Source organism: Nomascus leucogenys, chromosome 9 (assembly GCF_006542625.1).
Source record: "Nomascus leucogenys isolate Asia chromosome 9, Asia_NLE_v1, whole genome shotgun sequence".
In the NCBI taxonomy this organism is placed as follows: Eukaryota; Metazoa; Chordata; class Mammalia; order Primates; family Hylobatidae; genus Nomascus; species Nomascus leucogenys.
This window is the reverse complement of record NC_044389.1, coordinates 81,828,111-81,850,098: the sequence shown is the minus strand read 5'-3', so window position 1 is coordinate 81,850,098 and position 21,988 is coordinate 81,828,111. Positions and strand designations below refer to the sequence as shown.

The 21,988-nt window shown below is 36.4% G+C and overlaps 1 protein-coding gene across 2 annotated transcripts; it reads left to right on the top strand.

Moving 5' to 3' along the window:
• The first annotated feature begins 2,124 nt into the window (after positions 1-2,124).
• ADH7 (alcohol dehydrogenase 7 (class IV), mu or sigma polypeptide) lies at positions 2,125-21,030 on the top strand. 2 transcript variants are annotated; one of them, XM_003257503.2, is made up of 9 exons: positions 2,125-2,419; positions 7,987-8,088; positions 8,988-9,126; positions 9,445-9,532; positions 9,631-9,847; positions 12,528-12,788; positions 14,196-14,331; positions 17,676-17,814; positions 20,118-21,030. In XM_003257503.2, the coding sequence occupies exons 1-9, from the start codon at positions 2,366-2,368 to the stop codon at positions 20,140-20,142; spliced, it is 1,161 nt and encodes a 386-aa protein (XP_003257551.1). In that variant the 5' UTR covers positions 2,125-2,365; the 3' UTR covers positions 20,143-21,030. The 2 variants fall into 2 exon arrangements, with proteins under 2 accessions (XP_003257551.1, XP_003257552.1); XM_003257504.1 differs by lacking the exon at positions 2,125-2,419 and adding an exon at positions 2,502-2,608.
• Positions 21,031-21,988: the final 958 nt, after the last annotated feature.

The window sequence follows — 21,988 nt, the reverse complement described above, 5'->3', positions numbered from 1 at the left end:
ATCTAAATTTCTGGTAGCACTTCCAGATTCAAAAGGCTTAGTCCTCAAACTCTTAGGAAATTCTGGCGGCTTCCAGGACCTCACAGTCAATTGCTGCAAGACAGCTTTACTGAGCCAGGACTCCAGGACATTTGGTCTCAAGTGGTTACATATTTAAATATTCGAGCAACCAATCCATAATAATAATAATCCAAGCAGCCAACTGGAGTCAAGTTAATAATAATGACATCTGCTACTGATTATGAATCAGGCAGTATACTTCAGTGTTTTCTGACCCTCACCACCAGTCCTCAGGACACCCATGAAATGTGGTTATCATTAGTCTTATTTTATGAATATGGAAGCTGAAGTCATACATACTCAAGCAAGGCTCCAGGCCCTGAACCAAGTGACTCTAATTCCAAAGCCCATATTCCTGTAGTACACTTTTCAAAGTTCCTCTAAGTTCCCCTGTATCTTGACCTGAGGAAATTACAGCTGCATGGGTGCTTTGAGGTAATCATTAAAGGCTTTTGTAAACTTTGGAAGTAGGACCAGGCTCACAGTAACTAGGAGATTGAGTACGCTAAGAGTTCTGGCCCCAGAATTTCATAGAAATACGGTGTTTAGAAGAAAGAGTCATCTGCTAAATTCTCTAAACCTAAAATTAAGACTTAGCTGCTATATATCCAAACTGACCAATTTTTTTTTATTACCTTCCAAGATTCAGCTTTTGGCACTTTATCATCCAATCAAGTTTCATGGAGACTGGATTAGGACCATAAGACTTATTCAGATATTAAGCCTCACATGATACATTATTTTTTGTAAAACATTTTTTGGATTAATATGCAACAAAGTTTTGCCAAGCCCTTAAGAGGGAGTTTATCAATTCAGCGCTTTTGTGTTTATGCTGTCACCACCCATGTTTGAACTCATTTTCTTTTGTTCATAAGTAAACAAGTTTTTGTTTGAAAGTTGAGACTAAGAATACCTGTCCTTGTCCACACCTGTTTAACTTTGTCTTATAGTGCCAGCAAACATACTGGAGTTCTTCAGCATTACTGTTAAAGCAATGGTGCTTACTCACAAGCCAAATCAACTGGCAATGCTTTTTCCTGGTGGATTTAATTTGGCTAATGAGTTATAGTAACAGATTCTAATTACAAATTCTGAATTTGACATAATATATGTTAAATTGGATGTACATTTACTATATTATATTGAGAGAGAGATTTGTGGAAAAAAGTATACTTATTTTTGAAAAGAAACTTTTGTTTATATCTGAAAAATAAACTCAACAAATTTCATCTCTGGGTTGTTAAGAGTCCAGGTTCTGGATTTCATAGCTTGAACAGCTTTGTCTGAAGACTTAGAAAACCTGCTTCACTGGATCACTTAACAAGAGTAAAATATCCTTTGTGTAAAGTTTTCTTGGAGGTGATGGTGTGCCAGTATGCTGACCACCTATTGTCAAAAATAACATCTATACTGGACATTCTCCTATCAAATAGTAGATCCAGAAGCTTCTGGTGCCATTGCAACTTATATTAAGAAATAATGGTCTGTAGTGGTTAAACAGGTACTCAAGAAGACCTAGGTACTTGCCCAAATAAATGAAAACCTTCTGGCATTTGAGAGCCAGTATGCAGGCTGGATTTCAATTTCTCTTGAGCCCCTGCACTGTATTACATTGGTGCCATAAACAAACTGTACAACCATAGGAGACAACTCTGTGGTTAATGTGATTTGGAGTCAGATGATGATTTCTCTATGTGCAGACACAGAAAGTTTTACTTAACTTTCTATACCTAAAATACTTAGAAACCATAGTCATCCATATTGATATTTTATATCCTCTCAAATTCTCTTGCCCAAACTTGACCTACAGTTGCAATTATCTTACATTTCCTTGGCTCTGTTTTCATTTATATTTAATTCCAGAAACCACATGAAGTCTTTGCAGAATGAAGTAGAGTATAAAGAAGTAGAGATGTACACATGCATCTCTAAAACCAGCCCTGCCTAGGCAAAGCAGCCTGCGCTTAAACACACAATACATTTTTCATGATTGTGTTGAAGTGAGGTAACCTAACCTGTTTTTATATCCTTCAAAATAAGGTGGATAGGAATGCTTTCAGCCCTTTTCAATAGCTTTGATTATCCTGTTTTTGTTAGATCCCTCCTCTTGGTTTGATCATAGTAGTTACTGTATTTCTTCTTATAAGTTGGTCTGCAAAGGGTAGGGCTTGCAGAACATTGGAAAGTTGTGACGGCTGTGAGTCATATTGCTGAAGGCGGAACTTTCGAGCCAGACTATCTACGTGAAGGCATAAGATGCTGTTATTTATAACAGAGTGAACTGAGCATCAGTCAGAAAAAGTCTATGTTTGCAGAAATACAGATCCAAGACAAAGACAGGATGGGCACTGCTGGAAAAGTAAGTGGAACATTTCTGTCCCCTCCTCATCATTACCTAACGATGTGAGGCTGATACTTAGAACTTTGAATCCATTAAATTTATTAAACACTTGGAGATATTCCTTGAGGAATGAAACACTTCGTGAGCAGGCATACAGTGGGGGAAACACTGGGTACGGTGTTTCAGAGAATGTCAGTGGAAGCAGGGGTAAGTTGGAAATAGCATATCCAATGTCAGCAAGACATTGGAGGAAAATAGAGAAATTGATTTATGTTGGCATTATTCATAATTTGATTTCACGATAACTGGGCAATTGCTCCAGGAAGCAAAATGTTTCCACAAGCACACTTCAATCGTCTCAGTAGCATGTGCTGCACTCACTGCAGTGTTCAACGGGAGACCAGGGTCTCATGCCCAGGTGTTGGAAGAAACGTTCCTGCCATTAAGAATGGAAAATGCTAATTCTGGGATGCAAAATGGACAAGAAAGTGTCATGATTTTTAGGTTTCTTACGAATGTAATTTTTATCAAAATATATATTTAAAAATTCTTTAAAATCAAGACTACATTGTTGGTAAAGTATGTTTATTGTTTTAAAAACAACAGAGTTAGCAGAGTTGGTATTAGCTTTAGAAACAGCTTTGCTTTGTTTTTTTTTATTTGAAAGTAGGTCAGTACAGTTCCTTGCTTTAAATGGGTACATAATTGCTTAAAGGACTAAATGTTTTTGTTTGTTTTGTTTTAGCTTGAACAATTTTGCATTTAGCTTGCTTAAGGTTTTGGAAAAATAAAGATGACATGAGAAGTCTGGGTAATGTGACAAGTTAGGAGACTCTATGATGTTAGAATTTGAAATAAGTTTTACTAGAATTGAATAGAACTGGAATAAAACCATCCTAATTTGGGTCAGAAATCCAGCAAAACTAGATTACTTGGGAAGTCAATTTTGCACTATAGAAGCTAGCAACTCTACCCATGGAAATTAATGAATCTTAGAACTGAAAGGAATCTTAAAAATGTGCAACTTTAACCACCCAACAGATGCTTCAGGTCTGGTTACACTATTTCTAGAAAGTCGATATTCATCCACTGTAAGAACATTTCTAATGATGGAGAAAGTAGCCTCAAAGCAGCACTTTCCAATTAATAATACAGTGTATAATATATAAAGAGTATAAAAGCTATACGATTTTGATATATGGTCATGCAATAGTGTGGTTTGCATAAGGATTATATATTTCCCAAGTTTCTGTAGTGTTCCAGTGTAGCTCATGAAAGGAGTTTCCCTTTACATTGGGATTGATTTTTTCTCTTTATAATAAATGTTTTCTTTTTCATTAAAAAAGTAAAAGATAACTGTATTAGTTTCCCAGGGCTTCCATAACAAAGTGTCACAGACTGGGTGGCTTAAACAGCAGAAATTTGTTTTCTTGTACATCTGAAGGCTACAATTCTGAGACTAAGGTGTCATCAGGGTTGGTTTCTTCTGAGGCCTGTGTCCTTGGCTTGTGGATGACCCTCTTCTCCGTGTCTTCACATGATCTTCCCTTTTCCTAATCTCCCCTTCTAATAAAGACACCAGCCATATTGGATTAGGTTCCACCCTGATTACCACATTTGAAATTAATTACCTCTTGAAAGACCCCATCTCCAAATACAGTCACCTTCTGAGGTACTGGGGGTTAGGACTTCAATGTATGAATTTGGAGGGAGACACAATTCATCCCATACCAATGATTATTCTAGAAAATTTGGAAGGTCAGAAAATATGAAGGAAAAAAAATCAATCATAATATCACATCCCCAAACTACCATTTTTGTGTGTGTGTTTCCTTCTATTTTTCCATCCATAGTTTATGTAGCTGTACTCATACAATATACAAATATTTTATCCTATTTTTCCAACTTAAACATTTTTCAATTTATTACAATTTATAAACCTTTTTAAATGTCTAATTTCTGCATTTAACACAATTTATTTCTTCATTCCTCTATTATTGTTTATGTATTTTCCTCTATAAATAGTGCTGTGATGACATCTACTATATAGAGAGATTTTTCTAAAATTAGTATTTCCTCCAGGTAGCCTTTAAAAATGGAATTACAGGGTAGACATGTCACAACATCCTTAAATATCTTGATGTACCATTCAAATTACTTTCTAAAGGGTTGACATAGGTAAGATGGCCCATTTTACCATTTCTCTGACAATACTGTGTATTCTCATTAAGTTCTCATTAAGTAAAAAGTCATTATCAGAGCATGGTGGCTTGTGCCTGTAGTCCCAGCTAACTGGGGAGGCTGAGATGGGAAGATCACTTGAGCCCAGGAGCTACAGTACAATCTAGGCAATAAAGCATGATATTGTCTTAAAAAAATTTTTTTAATTCATTATAGACTTGATAGGCAGAGAATTGTATCTCATTTTTATTTTTTTAAAAAGGTGTTTTTATGAGTGAGAACAAACATGTCACAATCTATTCATTAATCTGTTGCAGTTTTTTCCATGGGTCCTTTGCCTGCCATGTATCGCCCAGGGTGTAAGTGTGGTATGTGGAAGTGGGAAGGAGTGTTAGGAGTGAAGTTGTTAACGCTTCCTCTGTAAATTTGAGTAAGCATTGTATTTATCAAATGTGATAACTTTTATCTACTTTGCTTTAATAGTTTCCCTCAGTACTATTTGCTGTCAATGTGGAAAATTTACTATTTCTCAACACACAAAATTTTAATTCTTAGAAGCTGTTTCCTCTATGACTTTTTTTACTTTTATTTTAGGTTCAGGGGTACATGTGCAGGTTTGCTACATAGGCAAATTGTGTATCATGGGGTTTGGTGTACAAATTATTTTTTCACCCAGATAATAAGCATGGTACCTGATTGGTGGTTTTTTGATCCTTACCCTCCCTCCACCTTCCACCCTCAAATGGGCCCTGGTGTCCATTGTTCTTTTCTTTGTGTCCATAGGTACTCAATATTTAGCTTCCACTTATAAGTGAGAACATGTAGTATTTAGTTTTCTGTTTCTGCATTCGTTTGCTCAGGATAATGGCCTCCAGCTCCATCCATGTCCCTGCAAAGGATTTGATCTTATTTTTTTACAGCTGCATAGTATTCCGTGGTAAATATATACCACGTTTTCTTTATCCAGTCTAGCATTAATGGGCACTTAGGTTGATTGCATGTCTTTGCTATTGTGAATAGTGCTTCCGTGAACATACGCTTGCATGTGTCTTTATGGTAGGACGATTTATATTCCTTTGGGTATATACCCAATAATGGGATTGCTGGGTCAAATGTTAATCCTGTTTTAAGTTCTTTGAGAAATGGCCAGACTGCTTTCCACAATGGCTGAACTAATTAACCTTCCCACCAGCAGTGCGTAAGTATTCCCTTTTCGCTCCAACCTCACCAGTTTATTTTCTGACTTTTTAACAATAGTCATTCTGACTGGTATGAGATAGTACCTCACTGTGGTTTTGATTTGCATTTCTCTAATGATTAGTGATGTTGAGTATTTTTTCATTTGCTTGTTGGCCATATGTATGTTTTGTTTTGAAACATGTCTGTTCATATCCTTTGCCCACTTTTTTATGGCATTGTTTGTTTTTTGCTTATTATTTTGTTTAAGTTCCTTATAGATGCCGGATATTAGACCTTCGTTAGATGCATAGTTCGCAAATATTTTCTCCAATTTCTGTAGGTTGTCTGTGTACTCTGTTGATAGTTTCTCTTGCTGTGCAGAAGCCCTTTAGTTAAATTAGGCCCCTTTTGTCAATTTTTGTTTTCGTTGCAATTGCTTTTGGCATCTTTGTCATTAAGTCTTTACCAGGTCCTATGTTCAGAATGGTATTCCCTAGGTTATCTTCCAGGGTTTTTAGAGTTTTGGGTTTTAGATTTAAGCCACATTTTAAGTTAATTTTTATATATGATATAAGGAAGGGGTCTAGCTTCAGTCTTCTGCATATGGCTAGCCAGTTATCCCAGCACCATTTATTAAGTAGGGTATTCTTTTCCCATGGCTTGTCCTTTGTTATTTTTTCTATCACTCTTAAGCATAAAAGTTACTCCATGCTCAGTATGATTGATTACATCTTCACTGATTGATAAAATAGTTTGACTTTAAAAATAAATCTTGGGCCAGGCACAGTGGCTCACACCTGTAATCCCAGCTGTTTGGGAGGCCGAGGCTGGCAGATAACAAGGTCAGGAGATCGAGACTATCCTGGCCAACATGGTGAAACCCTGTCTCTACTGAAATACAAAAACATATTAGCTGGGTGTGGTGGCACACGCCTGTAGTCTCAGCTACTCGGGAGGCTGAGGCAGGGGACTCACTGAACCTGGGAGGCAGAGGTTGCAGTGAGCCCAGATCGCGCCACTGCACTCCAGCCTAGCAACAGAGCAAGATTGGGTCTAAAAAAAAAAATAAAAAAATAAAAATCTTAACAATGAATCCAGCTTGAATTTGTTTGGGAATGTGGCGTGAGATTTTTAACTTCAACATTGGGCCATATTACACTGTAACCCGTAACATTTTCATTAGTAAGGCAGAGGGTAAATATTAAATTGAGCTACTGATGGCTTTCAGCCACCCATCTGTTACAAGTGTATCATTTTTCACATTTAATCTTTTTACAAAAGAGTCACTTAAGAATCCATAAGAGCTCTCTAGGACTGTTGTGTTTGTTGACAAGATGAAGGTAACTTATTTTGCATCTGAACAAATTAATTAAAATATTTTTTAGGAGTCCTAGACAGATTTGGAGGTAGGAAGGGGGAAACAGTTTATCTGTGTGTGTCTGTCTCTCTGTCATAATTCAATAATCTTAGCAAAACCATTTAATTGAATAACTACAGCAAAACCAGTTGAACAACTGGACACCAGTCACTGGTATCTCCACACCTAGTTTCCACTGCTATAAGATGACAAGCTTTAACCTGCCTATCAAGCCCTACCAGGTGCAAGAACTGGGCTAGGTGCAAAAGGGATGCAGAGATGCAGACACAAATTCAATCATCCAGGAACTCACAGTCATAATCTATATGCTTCATGATGTTCATGGTTCCCTTCATCCTTACCATGCTAATAGCCTAATTTCTTCACCATTGCTATATGATTATATGCAGCTATTAAATACTGGTTTAAATTCTTACAGACAAGTCAGCAGCATTTTCTGTTTTATTAATTTGTCTCTTGTGAATAAGTGACACACAGAGGACAATTTTGTTAATCTATTAGATTTGAAATTGTAACAAAATGACCTATTTTTGGGTGGGGGTATTATATGAACAGCAAACAAAAATCAATAAGTTGGGAAAAGTACCTCAGGTCTAGTCCAGCTCTGCATCTCATGTGCTAGGTGACCATGGATCCATCATTTAGTCACTCTGGGCTGCATTTCTCATACCTTAAGCAAAGGCACACACAAGATGATTTATAAGGCTTATAATACTAGTGTTTGATGAAAATCATCCTGGAAAACTTAGAATATTATATATGCTCTTCTGTTCATATTTATACTATTCAGGGAGTCTGTATTTAAAGGCATAATTCGGACTTATTATAACACTTGCCTATTTCTTAGGTTATTAAATGCAAAGCAGCTGTGCTTTGGGAGCAGAAGCAACCCTTCTCCATTGAGGAAATAGAAGTTGCCCCACCAAAGACTAAAGAAGTTCGCATTAAGGTAAGCGTGAGCCCTGAAGAACTTAAGCGAAAAGCGTTATCAAACATATTGAATATAGCACTGTTGTGAGGCTGGATTCTTAAATAAGGAGACGCTTCCCATGTTTGGAGTATTAATTCCTTTACTGGCTCTTGTATATTGTTAAGGATCTGGTTGTACTCGATGTGAAATTAATGAGTTCATTATCCTTTTAAAAAACAACAGTGCTAACATGCTTTATTATACCTTGGATTTGTTGAATTTTTATTCATATAGTGTCTAATTAAAAATGGTTAATAATCATAGCTAAAGACTTCTTTTAAAATCTTCTGGGAGTCAGATTGTTTTGAGGTTACTTTTCACAAAGAATGAGGAACTCACTTGTGCCTGGAGAAATGACAACTTTGTGGAACGTTTTCCTCCCTTTCTTTGGACAGAGCTTAACCTTGGCTTTGGACACCAGTTGTTGAGTAGGCATTGCTACCAATCTTTCTTTGACCCTCTTACTGTTACCTGAGCACAACAGTAGCAGTAAGATTTTGCTCTTTGCTTACCTTCTTGCATGCCATTTCCTCTATTCTTTGTTAAGAGAGCCCAATAAGGGCCTAGCTATAAAAATCTACTTTGGGGCCATCACATGGTAACATCTGCATTCTGGTTCCCTCACAAGAGCACCAGTTTACTACAGACAGGCACCAAGATTCAACCTAGGGTATAAGGGAGCAATATTATAAGTTCCGTCAGAGAGGGATCTTGTCTGATGGTTGGTTTTTGGCTCAGAATCGTCTAAGAGTAAATGTTGTTATATTAGGCAAAGATATTGATTAAACAATTATAATTTCTTCAAGAAGTTAAATATTCTCCCAACAGTGAAATGATCAGTTTGTTGATTGGTGCAATATTTTTGTCTTTGAACACAGATTTTGGCCACAGGAATCTGTCGCACAGATGATCATGTGATAAAAGGAACAATGGTGTCTAAGTTTCCAGTGATTCTGGGACATGAGGCAACTGGGATTGTAGAGAGCATTGGAGAAGGAGTGACTACAGTGAAACCAGGTATATGCAGGTGTCAAACCACAAGTTTGAAATAATTAGGCTTTGATTAGCCTATCAAAGGAAATAGCACACACTAGGAATCATTAGAGGGATCCTTAACACAATTCAGGGAATTAAAAGGATACAAGAATGGATTTTACTGAGTAATGTTTAATTTGGCAAAACCTCAGCCTTTAGAAGGCAAACCTTACGGTGTTTATAAACCTTAGAATATCTTTTTTAAAGTTTTACCTGTAGTATGGGCTCAATTCACATTTGTTAATTTCATATTTTAACATTAATGAACAGCATCTTATATCATGATTTTTTTCCCTGTAGGTGACAAAGTCATCCCTCTCTTTCTGCCACAATGTAGAGAATGCAATGCTTGTCGCAACCCAGATGGCAACCTTTGTATTAGGAGCGAGTAGGTTTCAGTCATTTTTATTTTAATGTTATTTAAATTTTTCCTATGCTAATTTTTGAATTGAATTAATTAATACGTGTATTTGATGTATCAAATAGTATTACTGGTTGTGGAGTACTGTCTGATGGCACCACCAGATTTACATGCAAGGGCAAACCAGTCCATCACTTCATGAACACCAGTACATTTACTGAGTACACAGTGGTGGATGAATCTTCTGTTGCTAAGATTGATGATGCAGCTCCTCCTGAGAAAGTCTGTTTAATTGGCTGTGGGTTTTCCACTGGATATGGGGCTGCTGTTAAAACTGGCAAGGTAAGAAACAGGGTAGGCTAGTTTATTTGTTTCTTCTTTCCTTTTCTTAAATGATTTCCTTGGAATCTTGAAGGGTACGGAAAAAAAACATTTTTAAAAATATATTGCATATTCAGGCTGCCAAGCAGCACAATGCCAAATCAACTAAAAGAAAAATAAAAAATTCAGATTAGAAATTTTCTTTTTTTTACATTTGAGAATATTTATTGACTATATTTCCAAACTGCATCATTTCTCCATCTTTAAAATATACCCCTTCCCCATCTGTTAAGTTTGTTAAGATAGAATGATCTCAGTATTTTAGTTACAGCAGAGGCTTTTTGTCAGAGCTTTTACTCCTAGTTTCTTGTCAGCTAAGTAAGATTTATTGTATAACTGCAAAATAGAGTAGTAAGTACATTACCAGCTTCTCAGAAAAGGTACAATTATGTCAAATCACCTGTTATAGATAATATAAAGAGCAATAAAATCATTAATCATTTGGATTACCACCTATAATGCATATCAGAAATAAAATACAGTAGTATTTGTTGCCTATTATCAGTAATGCTGTTACTGTTCACCAAAACTGATTTCTCAATATACACTTTTCCATCAACTGTGATAGTAGATAGGATCCCCGGAATTTTAAATTAATCACATGAAATTTTACAAGGAAATTGGAGTTCAAGGAATTAAGAATCTTTGACCTAATACAGTATTAAAAGAAAAAATGTTTATCAAGAAATACAATTGAAAATGAAATTTCTAGATTTAATTTTTGTTTCTTCCACATCTCCTTCAGACTCAAATTTCTAAAATTTATATTCATATCTAAATTTATTTACAAATGACTCAGTTATGATTTCTTTATTTCTTCTATTAAAAAATGGGATATATGTGCAGAACGTGCAGATTTGTTACACAGGTATACATGTGCCATGGTGGTTTGCTGCATCTATTGATTCGTCCTCTAAGTTCCCTCCCCTCACCCCCCACCTCCTAACAGGCCCTGATGTGTGTTGTTCCCCTCCCTGTGTCCATGTGTTCTCACTGTTCAACTCCCACTTATGAGTGAGAACATGTGGTGTTTGGTTTTCTGTTCTTGCGTTAGTTTGCTGAGAATGATGGCTTCCAGCTTCATCCATGTCCCTGCAAAGGACATGATCTCATTTCTTTTTATGGCTGCATAATATTCCATGGTGTATATGTACTACATTTTCTTTATCCAGTATATCATTGATGGCCATTTGGGTTAGTTCCAAGTCTTTGCTATTGTAAATAGTGCTGCAATAAACATACGTGTGCATGTGTCTTTACAGTGGAATGATTTATATTCCTTTGGGTGTATACCCAGTAACGGGATGGCTGGGTCAAATGATATTTCTGGTTCTAGATCCTTGAGGAATTGTCATACTGTCTTCCACAATGGTTGAACTAATTTATGTTCTCACCAAAGTGTAAAAGCGTTCTTATTTCTCCATAGCCTCACCAGCATCTCTTGTTTCCTGACTTTTTAATAAACGCCATTCTGACTGGCATGAGATGGTATCTCATGGTGGTTTTGATTTGCATTTCTCTAGTGATCAGTGATGTTGAGCTGTTTTATATGTTTATTGGCCACATAAATGTCTTCTTTTGAGAAGTGTGTGTTCATATCCTGTGCCACTTTTGGATGGGGTTCTTCATTTTTTTTCTTGTATGTTTGTTTAAGTTCCTTGTAAATTCTGCACATTAGTCCTTTGTCAGATGGGTAGATTGCAAAAATTTCCTCCCATTCTGTAGGTTCACTCTGATGATAGTTTCTTTTGCTGTGCAGAAGCTCTTTAGCTTAATTAGATCCCATTTGTCAAGTTTGGCTTTCGTTGCAATTGCTTTGGGTGTTTTTGTCATGAAGTCTTTGCCCATGTCTATGTTCTGAATGGTATTGCCTAGGTTTTCTTCTAGGGTTTTTAGGGTTTTGGGTTTTACATTTAAGTGTTTAATCCATCTTGAGTTAATTTTTGTATAATATGTAAGGGAGGGGTCCAGTTTGAGTTTTCTGCATATGGCTAGCCAGTTTTCCTAGCATCATTTATTAAATAGGGAATCCTTTCCCCATTGTTTGTTTTAGTCAGATTTGTTGAAGAGCAAATGATTGTAGATGTGTGGTGTTATTTCTGAGGACTCTGTTCTGTTCCATTGGTCTATATCTCTGTTTTGGTACCAGTACCATGCTGTTTTTGTTACTGTAGCCTTGTAGTATAGTTTGAAGTTAGGTAGCATGATGCCTCCAGCTTTGTTCTTTTGGCTTAAGATCGTCTTGGCTATATGGACTCTTTTTTGGTTCTATATGAAATTTAAAGTAGTTTTTTTCTAATTCTGTGAAGAAAGTAAATGGTAGCTTGATAGAGATACCACTGAATCTATAAATTACTTTGGGCAGTATGGCCATTTTCACGATATTGATTCTTCCTATCCATGAGCATGGAATTTTTCCATTTGTTTGTGTCCTCTCTTATTTCCTTGAGCAGTGGTTTGTAATTCTCCTTGAAGAGGTCCTTCACATCCCTTGTAAGTTGTATTCCTAGGTATTTTATTCTCTTTGTAGCAACTGTGAATGGGAGTTCACTCATGATTTGTGTTTTTAACTGGAGGCCCTTTTCAGGTTTCACTTTTTGACCCTAACACCTAACATGTTCAAGAACATTCCTCTCCACAGGTCAAACCTGGTTCCACTTGCGTCATCTTTGGCCTGGGAGGAGTTGGCCTGTCAGTCATCATGGGCTGTAAGTCAGCTGGTGCATCTAGGATCATTGGGATTGACCTCAACAAAGACAAATTTGAGAAGGCCATGGCTGTAGGTGCCACTGAATGTATCAGCCCCAAGGACTCTACCAAACCCATCAGTGAGGTGCTGTCAGAAATGACAGGCAACAATGTGGGGTACACCTTTGAAGTTATTGGGCGTCTTGAAACCATGGTAAGACCCAAAATTTGAGAAGCCACAAAATGCCCAAGTTATTAGATATGCACAAGGTAAATTTAATTTTCTATAACTTTATTAAGTCAATAATTGAAAGATCTCTGCGACTGTCAGTTTTACTCAGGCAAAAACTGATAATCACATAGCAATTTTGCCTAGAAAGTCAAATAGTTAAGAGCAGGTTCACTGGACCGAAGTTAAATACTATATCATACCACTCTCAGCTGACTAGATGGCAAGGTAGTCAACCCTTCTAGATAATTAAGTATGATCTTCCTTGTATGTGTAGATTTCTTGGCAAAAGCAATTCTATCTCTTGAATGTTAGCAAAGTAAGCATCAGAAGGTGACTGAGGAGAGGTGAAAAGGGATTATTCCAAATGTTGTGGTCTCTTCCCCCAAATCTGTGATCCATCGACCTTCTCACTCTTTACACCTGAGCTTTGTTTGCCCTCATCTGAATTCCCTTAGAACATGAACCTTCAATTTTCTAACCATGCCTCCTGTATGGCAGCCCGCAGCACCAGACCTTCAGTTAGGCCTGTAAAACAGATCCAAGGTTCCTGGAACTAGAAAGCTCCAGCCTGGCATAGTGTAAGGAGACTTGGAAAAATGGAATAAAGCCACTTTTGCTCAAGATTGAGTAGCAGATTAACTCACCTTAATACTTTTGGTAATTTAAGAATAAATAGTCCTTAATTTATCATTGTTATCATATTCCTTTCCTAGTGAATCACTTAGATTTATTTCATATCAATAAATAGCATTCTAGGTCATAAGTTTATGAAGCCATACATGATATTGGATATAGTATTACAGTCTATTGATTTCCAGTTGTTACCTGATGAAGGCTGGTCTCTAAAAACAATGTCATCTGTTTCTCCAATCTAGCAAGTATTAAATTATTAGTTAATAACTGGATGGGTTAATGACTAGAAAATGTGAGGTTAGTCTCAGAAATGCTCCCAAGAAAAGAGACTCCTTTGTCCCACATTTTAGTATTTTATTTAATTTTAAGACTAAACTTAAAAAGAAAACTACGCTAAATGATTTAGTATATTTAATTCAATTTAGTTTAGTTCAAATGGCTTTCTAAGGCTTATCTGAAGTGGTGATATTGGTATGAAAATATCACAAGAATTTTCCCTTTATTTTAGTCCATGGTACACTGAAAATGCCACAAACACTGACCACATTGACTGCTGTTTTCTGCCTTACGGGGCAAATGTGTATAGAAATTTAATTAAGGACTAAAGTTGCACTGAAATTTTTTTAAAGCAAGTAAAAAACAGAAGATGGCTTAATTTAATTTCATGACTTTGCCATAGTACATAGGTCACTTCAGAGCTTATGTTACACTGTAAGAGACACAGGAAGCAAACGATCTCTTCCTTTTTAAACTCAGATTGATGCCCTGGCATCCTGCCACATGAACTATGGGACCAGCGTGGTAGTAGGAGCTCCTCCATCAGCCAAGATGCTCACCTATGACCCGATGTTGCTCTTCACTGGACGCACGTGGAAGGGATGTGTCTTTGGAGGTGAGGAAAGCAAAGCCTCTGGATGTTGCTTGGCAAGTGGGAGAAGCCTGTTTCCTCAGGCCTTTCTTCCAAGAATGAGTATGAAGTGATCTAAAATGGAACTGTGACCATAATAACACAAAAGATAATTCTCCACTCCTCACCTTGATGTAGGACTAATATTGGTGGACGCATTTTTAATATTAGCAACTGCAACTCAAGTTCCCCAAAGGCCTGAATGAGAGACACCAGTAGTGTTTCTATAGGGATGAATTATGTGACAGGAAGTTCTGATTTAATCCATTATTATTAATATACACAAGAATGTGTATTAAAATGAATTTATTTGATTCATAATAGCACCAACAAAAATCCTGGACCCAAAGCCAAAACCAGCAACAACAAAAAAAGGGATTGTCACATTTTATGGGAACAGTTCAGATTCACACTGGAAGGACTTAGATTATCACTCAACAATTAATATTGTTTTAGGAAAGATGGAGCCAGAGCCACTCTGCTCAAGGCAGATGACACAGTGAGTCCTTTTATTTCCCTCCTCCACAAAGTCTCGTTTTCTAGTGCCTTCATACAGAGTTGTACTGAGTGCTTTGAAGGTACTCCCAATATTAGAGTCTGCCTTATACAATATAAGAGAATAGTAACTGTTCGAGTACTTGTTAAGAGTATAAAAAGGAGAAAATAATTGTTCTTCACTTAAAGAAGTTCATAATGTAGCAAAGGATACAAAAACAAATATAAAAGAAAGAATATAAAAATAAGTGTAGCTATAGATATTATAAAACAAATTATAAGAGGAGTTTTTTAGTATTTATTCTATGTTAAAAGTTTTACATTAATGTGTTAGTTTATTTTATTCCTCAGTAACTCTCTGAGGAAGCTACTTAATGAATAATAAAACTGAGACTTGGAACTATTAAGTTTTTTGCCCCTATAGCTCTCAAGTTAAGAACTGAGATTTAAAGCTGGTCCATGGGACAACAAAGTTTTTCCTCTTTCTGCAACATTACTTGGGGCATAAAAAAGCAAGAGGCTAGTTGGTATGGATGAGGTTTTATAGAGAAGGCTTCTTAGGGAAAATGAAACTTGAATTGAAGAACAAAACAATAAGAGATATAAGAAGTTGAACCTCCTTGCTTTGACTATTTGTGGGAAGTGGGAAGATTATAAATTATTCAGGAATATTAGAGCTAAAATTCAGTTATTCAGCAAATATTTGTTGAGTGTATACTGAGTACAGGTACCATTGTGTATACAGTGTACCATTCCAGGAGCTAGGAACGGAGAAGAGACAAAACATACTAAGTCTCTGATCTCAGGAAATGTGAGAGTCCTCTCATTTTGGTATAGAGAGACTGACAATAAATAAATGAATGCAGAATACACCATATGGTTACAAGTGCGAAGGATAACAATAGAGGATGGGTAATGGGCAGTGCCAGAGGACTGGGGTGGAGGTGGGGGCGAATGCTATTTTATAAAGTTCAGGGAGGGCCTCCTTGATAAGGTAACATTGGAGCAAAAACATAAATAAGATATTCAGAAATCTTGGGAAAGAATATTCCAGGAAGGCGACATAGTAAATACAAAAGGGTGTTGGCAAGAACCATAAAAACAGGGAAAAGGTCAGTATGGTTACAACAGAGTGAGGACAGAACAACAGTCACAGCTGGGGTCAGAGGACCTTAAATTATATGGGGCCTTTGGGCCATTGCAAGGTTTTAGGAGTTTATTCTGAGAGAGAAATAAAACCATAGAGGCTTCTGAGGGAGGTGTCACCTGATCTGACTTCCATTTTAACACTCTCCTTCTGGCTGCTCTATAGGGAATATTCTAAATGGGGCAAAGGGACAAGCAGGGAGACCATGGAAGAAGTTATTATAATGCTGGAAGGAAAGGATGCTGGCTTGGAGTGATGGGCTGGTGAGAAGTAGTCAGCTCTTGAATACGTTTTGAAGATAGAGCCAATAAAATTTGCTGAAATAGTTACTGTATGGCAAAAAGAGTAGAATCCAAGATTTTGGGGCCTAAGCAACAGGAATCATGTCACTATCATCATTTATTGAGAAGGAAGACTATGGAAGGAATAGATTGGGGGCTCTGGTGGAAGTGGAAGAAACCAGGAGTGGTTTGGGGCAGGTTACACTTGTGCACCTGTGAGATATCTGAATAAAGATGTCTACAAAATGTAGGCAATTGGGTATGAGTCTGTAGTACAGGTGGAGGTTTAGGATGGGTATAGAAACCTAAGTGTTTTAAGAGGAGTATATCGAAAGCCACAAGACCAGAGGAGGTCACCCTAGAAGTAAATGTAGATAAAGAGTAGAAATGGACCAAGGACCAAGCCCTAGGAATCCTCAGAGTTAGAGGTCTGGGAGATGTAAAGGACCCAGCAAAGATCTGTGGAAGAAGTAACTAGTGAGCAAGGAAAGTGACAATGATGACGACGATGATGTAGTATCTAGAAGCTAAGGGAACAGAGTGTTTGAGAAAAGGGGAGCCACCAACAGTATCAATTCTACCTAACAGTTCATATAAGAGGAGGACTGAGAAATGACCCTTGTCTGGGTCAAAATGGAGCTCAAAGATGACCTTGATGATAGCTGTTACAGGACAGTGCTGGGGGCAAGAGCGTAATCAGAGTGGGCTCAGAGAGGATGAGAGGAAAGGAACAGGATCCAGAAGCAATGAACTGGAGACAATTCTTTCTGTAAAGTAAAGAAGTTTCTCTGCAGTAGAAGCAAAGATATGGGGTGACTGGAAGGAGATGGGGGTATCAAAAGAGTTTTTTTAAACTTTGTTTCTTTTTAATTTAATTTAATTTTTATTTTACTTTAAGTTCTGGGATACATGTGCAGAACGTGCAGGTTCGTTACATTGGAATACAAGTGCCATGCTGGTTTGCTGCACCCATCAACCCATCATCTAGGTTTTAAGCCCTGCATGCATTAGGTATTTGTCTTAATGCTCTCCCTCCCCTTGCCCCCAGCCACCGACAGGCCCTGGTATGTGTCGTTCCCCTGCCTGTGTCCCTGTGTTCTCATTGTTCAACTCCCACTTATGAGTGAGAACATGCGGTGTTTCGCTTTTTGTTCCTGTGTTAGTTTGCTGAGAATGATTGTTCCCGGCTTCATCCATGTCCCTGCAAGGACATGAACTCATTCTTTTTTATGGCTGCATAACTTTTGTTTCTTATGCTGGGACAAATACAGCTTATTTGTACACTGCTGGGAATGATTTAACACAGGAAAAGTCATAGTGCAGGAAAGAGAAGGAATAAATATAACATAATAAAAGGTAAAGATTATTTAGTAATGTCTAAAGAGAAAATGTGTGCTTATTTACAGGTTTGAAAAGCAGAGATGATGTCCCAAAACTAGTGACTGAGTTCCTGGCAAAGAAATTTGACCTGGACCAGTTGATAACTCATGTTTTACCATTTAAAAAAATCAGTGAAGGATTTGAGCTGCTCAATTCAGGACAAAGGTAACTATTTCTTATGATGATCTTGTCTCTTCTCCACAGGCTACTTTTAAAATTTAGTACTTATAAATGTGCCTGTTTTCTTCATATTTTATTTCTAATTATTTAATCTAGCCAGATTGATACAGCTAATTACTTCTCTTTACCCACTGCATTAGTGTATTTTCATACTGCTATAAAAAATAACAGCCCGAGACTGGGTCATTTATAAAGCAAAGAGATTCAATTGACTCACAGTTCAGCATGGCTGGGGGCTTCAGGAAACTTATAATCATGGTGAAAGGCAAAGAGGAAGCAAGGCACCTTCTTCACAGGCTGCAGGAAGGAGAAGTGTCGAGCAAAGCGGGAAGAGCCCCTTACAAAACCATCAGATCTTGTGAGAACTCACTCACTATCATGAGAACAGCATGAGGGAAACTGCCCCCATGCTTCAATTACCTCCACCTGGTCTCTCCCTCGACATGTAGGGATTTTAGGGATTATAATTCAAGATGAGATTTGGGTGGGGACACAAAGTTTAACCATATCACCAACTTAGTGTGCCATCGTACTATATTAATCAATTTTTTTAAATCTTTTGGATTTTGTTTGTTTACTTAGTTGATTTCATTGTGGCTATTTTTATTTCATCATAAAGCTGCTAGTTATTTCAAGTAGGCCACAAAATTTCCTTATTTTACAGTTTTCAAAGTGCTTTCTCAAATGTGCGTTTTTCAGACCCCTGTAGGCCAAGTATTATTTTTACCGTTTTTAGATGAAGACCAAGGTTGTGAAAGCAAATAAGTAACTGGTCAAACCTCCTGGGGTAGTGCCAGGATACAAACTAATTGCAAAACTTGTGCTCTTTTGACCATATAACAAACTTCTCTGACAGAGCTTGGCAAGCTTTGGGTAAACATGGGTGTGATGATTACTACTCTTGTTGCTTCTGAGGGTTGGGCAAGGGTAGAGATCAAGTATGAATTCATGCAAATTTTATCTACAACATCTACCTCATGGAGGTCTCAAACAGCAATCAAAAAGCCTGTCTGCAAGATGAAATGACTTTCACTCATTGGGTCTATAAATAATTATTGAGCTTCCACTATGTGCCAAGGACTTGGATTTAATTAGTAAAAGGAACTGTATATTGAGATTCAAATTTTTACTAATTTTTTTTTACCTGAGAGCTTTTTCAATGTTGTGTCTTGTCTCCACATTTGGTCTAGCCTACAGGATCACCATATTATGAACATACATTTTTTATAGGCAAATAAACAATGGGATTTTGTAAGAAAAACTGTCAGAACCAGTCAATACTACTTTACTCAGATAAGCAAAACTAACAGCTTAGTATGGCCTGCTTGGAAAATAATTACTGTTTGTTTTCCAAAGAAACATAAATTCTGCTTTCAGGAACTTTACTTCAAATATCATCTTAATGCAGGGACATCCAAACTAACATTTGTAAACCTAAACTCTTCAATTTCCATCTACTTCCTGCACAGCTCCATTTGAATGTCCCACTTGGAAATATTTTTTCACCAGTAATTTTTATCTCAGTCATTATATTATGCATTCTTTTATAGATGAGAAGCCATAGCATCATGTCTGACTTGTTTTTCACTCTTGCCTACTACATACAAACCAATTCTAAGCCTTGATGATGCAACCCTTGGTTTCTCCTTCAGAATCCCTCATCTCATTGCCCATGCTCATTGCTTTAATTCAGTCTAATCATTTCTGACATGGACACGGTAGTGAGATAATAGGTTTTCCACCTTCTGTATTAAAATACACTCCAGTTAGTCTTTCACTGAGCTGCCAAGCTCAAGTTTTGCCAAAATGTCAATGTCTTAGCATGGTTTTGAAAGCCTTTATTATTGAACTAAAACCTATCTTGTTTCAACAGGTAAGAATTTGGCATTCATTCTATCATCCTCTGCAGCAGACTTTTGGGATAAAGTGAGGGAAGTAGGTCTCATCTACTTGCAGGATCTCTTGGGCATCCAGAAATCTAAGCATACTGGATTACGTTTCCTGTTCACATGTTCCTAGGCTTGTTCATGCTTTCTCCTCAGCCTGGAAACCACTTCCCTCTTGCTGGCATACTGAAATTATACTGATGCTTTCAGAATTAGCTCAGACACCCTTATCAGAGTTGCGTAACAAAGAAAACTATTTGTTAAGGACTTTGAGCCCAAAGGATTTCCAATAACAGAATTTACCTGAAGTTTCTATGACAGATAGAAAGGACAATTGTTTTTACTATCCTTTCTTGAAAGATATGAAAACAAGTCATTAAAAACTCTCATTTTACATTTCAGCATTCGAACCGTCCTGACGTTTTGAGATCCAAAGTGGCAGGAGGTCTGTGTTGTCGTGGTGAACTGGAGTTTCTCTTTTGATAGTTCCCTCATCTGAAATCATGTATCTGTCTCACAAATACAAGCATAAGTAGAAGATTTGCTGAAGACATAGAACCCTTATAAAGGATTATTAACCTTTATAAACATTTAAAGTCTTGTGAGCACCTGGGAATTAGTATAATAACAATGTTAATATTTTTGATTTATATTTTGTAAGGCTATAATTGTATCTTTTAAAAAAACATACACTTGGATTTCTATGTTGAAATGGAGATTTTTAAGAGTTTTAACCAGCTGCTGCAGATATATATCTCAAAACAGATATAGCATATAAAGATATAGTAAATGCATCTCCTAGAGTAATATTCACTTAACACATTTAAACTATTATTTTTTAGATTTGAATATAAATGTATTTTTTAAACACTTGTTATGAGTTAACTTGGATTACATTTTGAAATCAGTTCATTCCATGATACATATTACTGGATTAGATTAAGAAAGACAGAAAAGATTAAGGGATGGGCACATTTTTCAACGATTAAGAATCATCATTACATAACTTGGTGAAACTGAAAAAGTATATCATATGGGTACACAAGGCTATTTGCCAGCATATATTAATATTTTAGAAAATATTCCTTTTTGTAATACTGAATATAAACATAGAGCTAGAATCACATTACCATATTTATCATAATGTTCAATTTGATACAGTAGAATTACAAGTCCCTAAGTCCCTATTCACTGTGCTTAGTAGTGACTCCATTTAATAAAAAGTGTTTTTAGTTTTTAACAACTACACTGATGTATCTATATATATCTATAACATGTTGAAAATTCTTAAGAAAATTAAAAATTACATAAAATGTTTTGTGGTGATATATTTTTAAACGGCATTTTTGTGTTGTTATTGAGCTTTTATTTGTTATAAACAAAAGGTTGAAGCACCTGAAAACATAAAAATACTTTGTAAGACACATAAGAAGTTGAGTGGTCATAGCAGAAATTAAGGCTTCCAATGTTAGGGTATAATATAGATTGGACACTTTTACCATGGTAAATTGCAAAATGTCCAGGTATTTATGAACCACTTTTACATGACGAGTATTTCCCAATGAAAAGTGGCATGAACTCAAGGAGTAAAATTTCCTTTTTCTTTTACCAGTTTGTCAATCTAGGCTTAATCTAGGTTTGAAAAAAATAGCTGAAAAGTGTAAATAATTATTTTGAAGTATCTTCATCATCAGCTGGGTTTAGCTATGGCAATTCTCAAAACACTATGAATATTTACAGCTTATAAGAATTATATTTTTATGTATACATAGATATCTATATTTATGTCAATAAATAGATAAACAGATAGATGATAGATAGATAGATAGATAGATGATAGATAGATAGATGATAGATAGATGATAGATAGATAGATAAGCATAGAAAATCTCTACCCAAGAATCATTTGGAGACATTTCCTCTGTCCATTAGCAATATCTATAGCTAGGATCTCAGAATCCATTAAGGAAGGAAAACTGCCCCCCAAAAAAAGCATTTTTAACAAGAAAAATATGTAGAATGGATTAATTCCTTTATGTCTCTTGCCTCAAATTTTGAAAAACATGTAAATAAGGATACCGAAAGTAATATGCAAATATAGGTACAACAAAAGAAATAAATCCAAGAAGGAATAAACACATTTACATTCTCAGATCACAGCTTTTTAAATGAAATCCACTTTCTGCTTAGATAAAATTATATTTTGACAAATATGCTGCATATGTGACAATTTTATTTATTTAATATTTATTATGATACTTTATGGAATCATT

Coding starts and splice junctions, on each gene's coding strand:
- ADH7 (XM_003257504.1), top strand. CDS start 2,531: ATGAAACACTTCGTGAGCAGGCATACAGTGGGGGAAACACTGGGTACG. Junction 2,609..7,986: donor GAATGTCAGTGGAAGCAGGG/GTAAGTTGGAAA, acceptor CCTATTTCTTAG/GTTATTAAATGCAAAGCAGC. Junction 8,089..8,987: donor CTAAAGAAGTTCGCATTAAG/GTAAGCGTGAGC, acceptor CTTTGAACACAG/ATTTTGGCCACAGGAATCTG.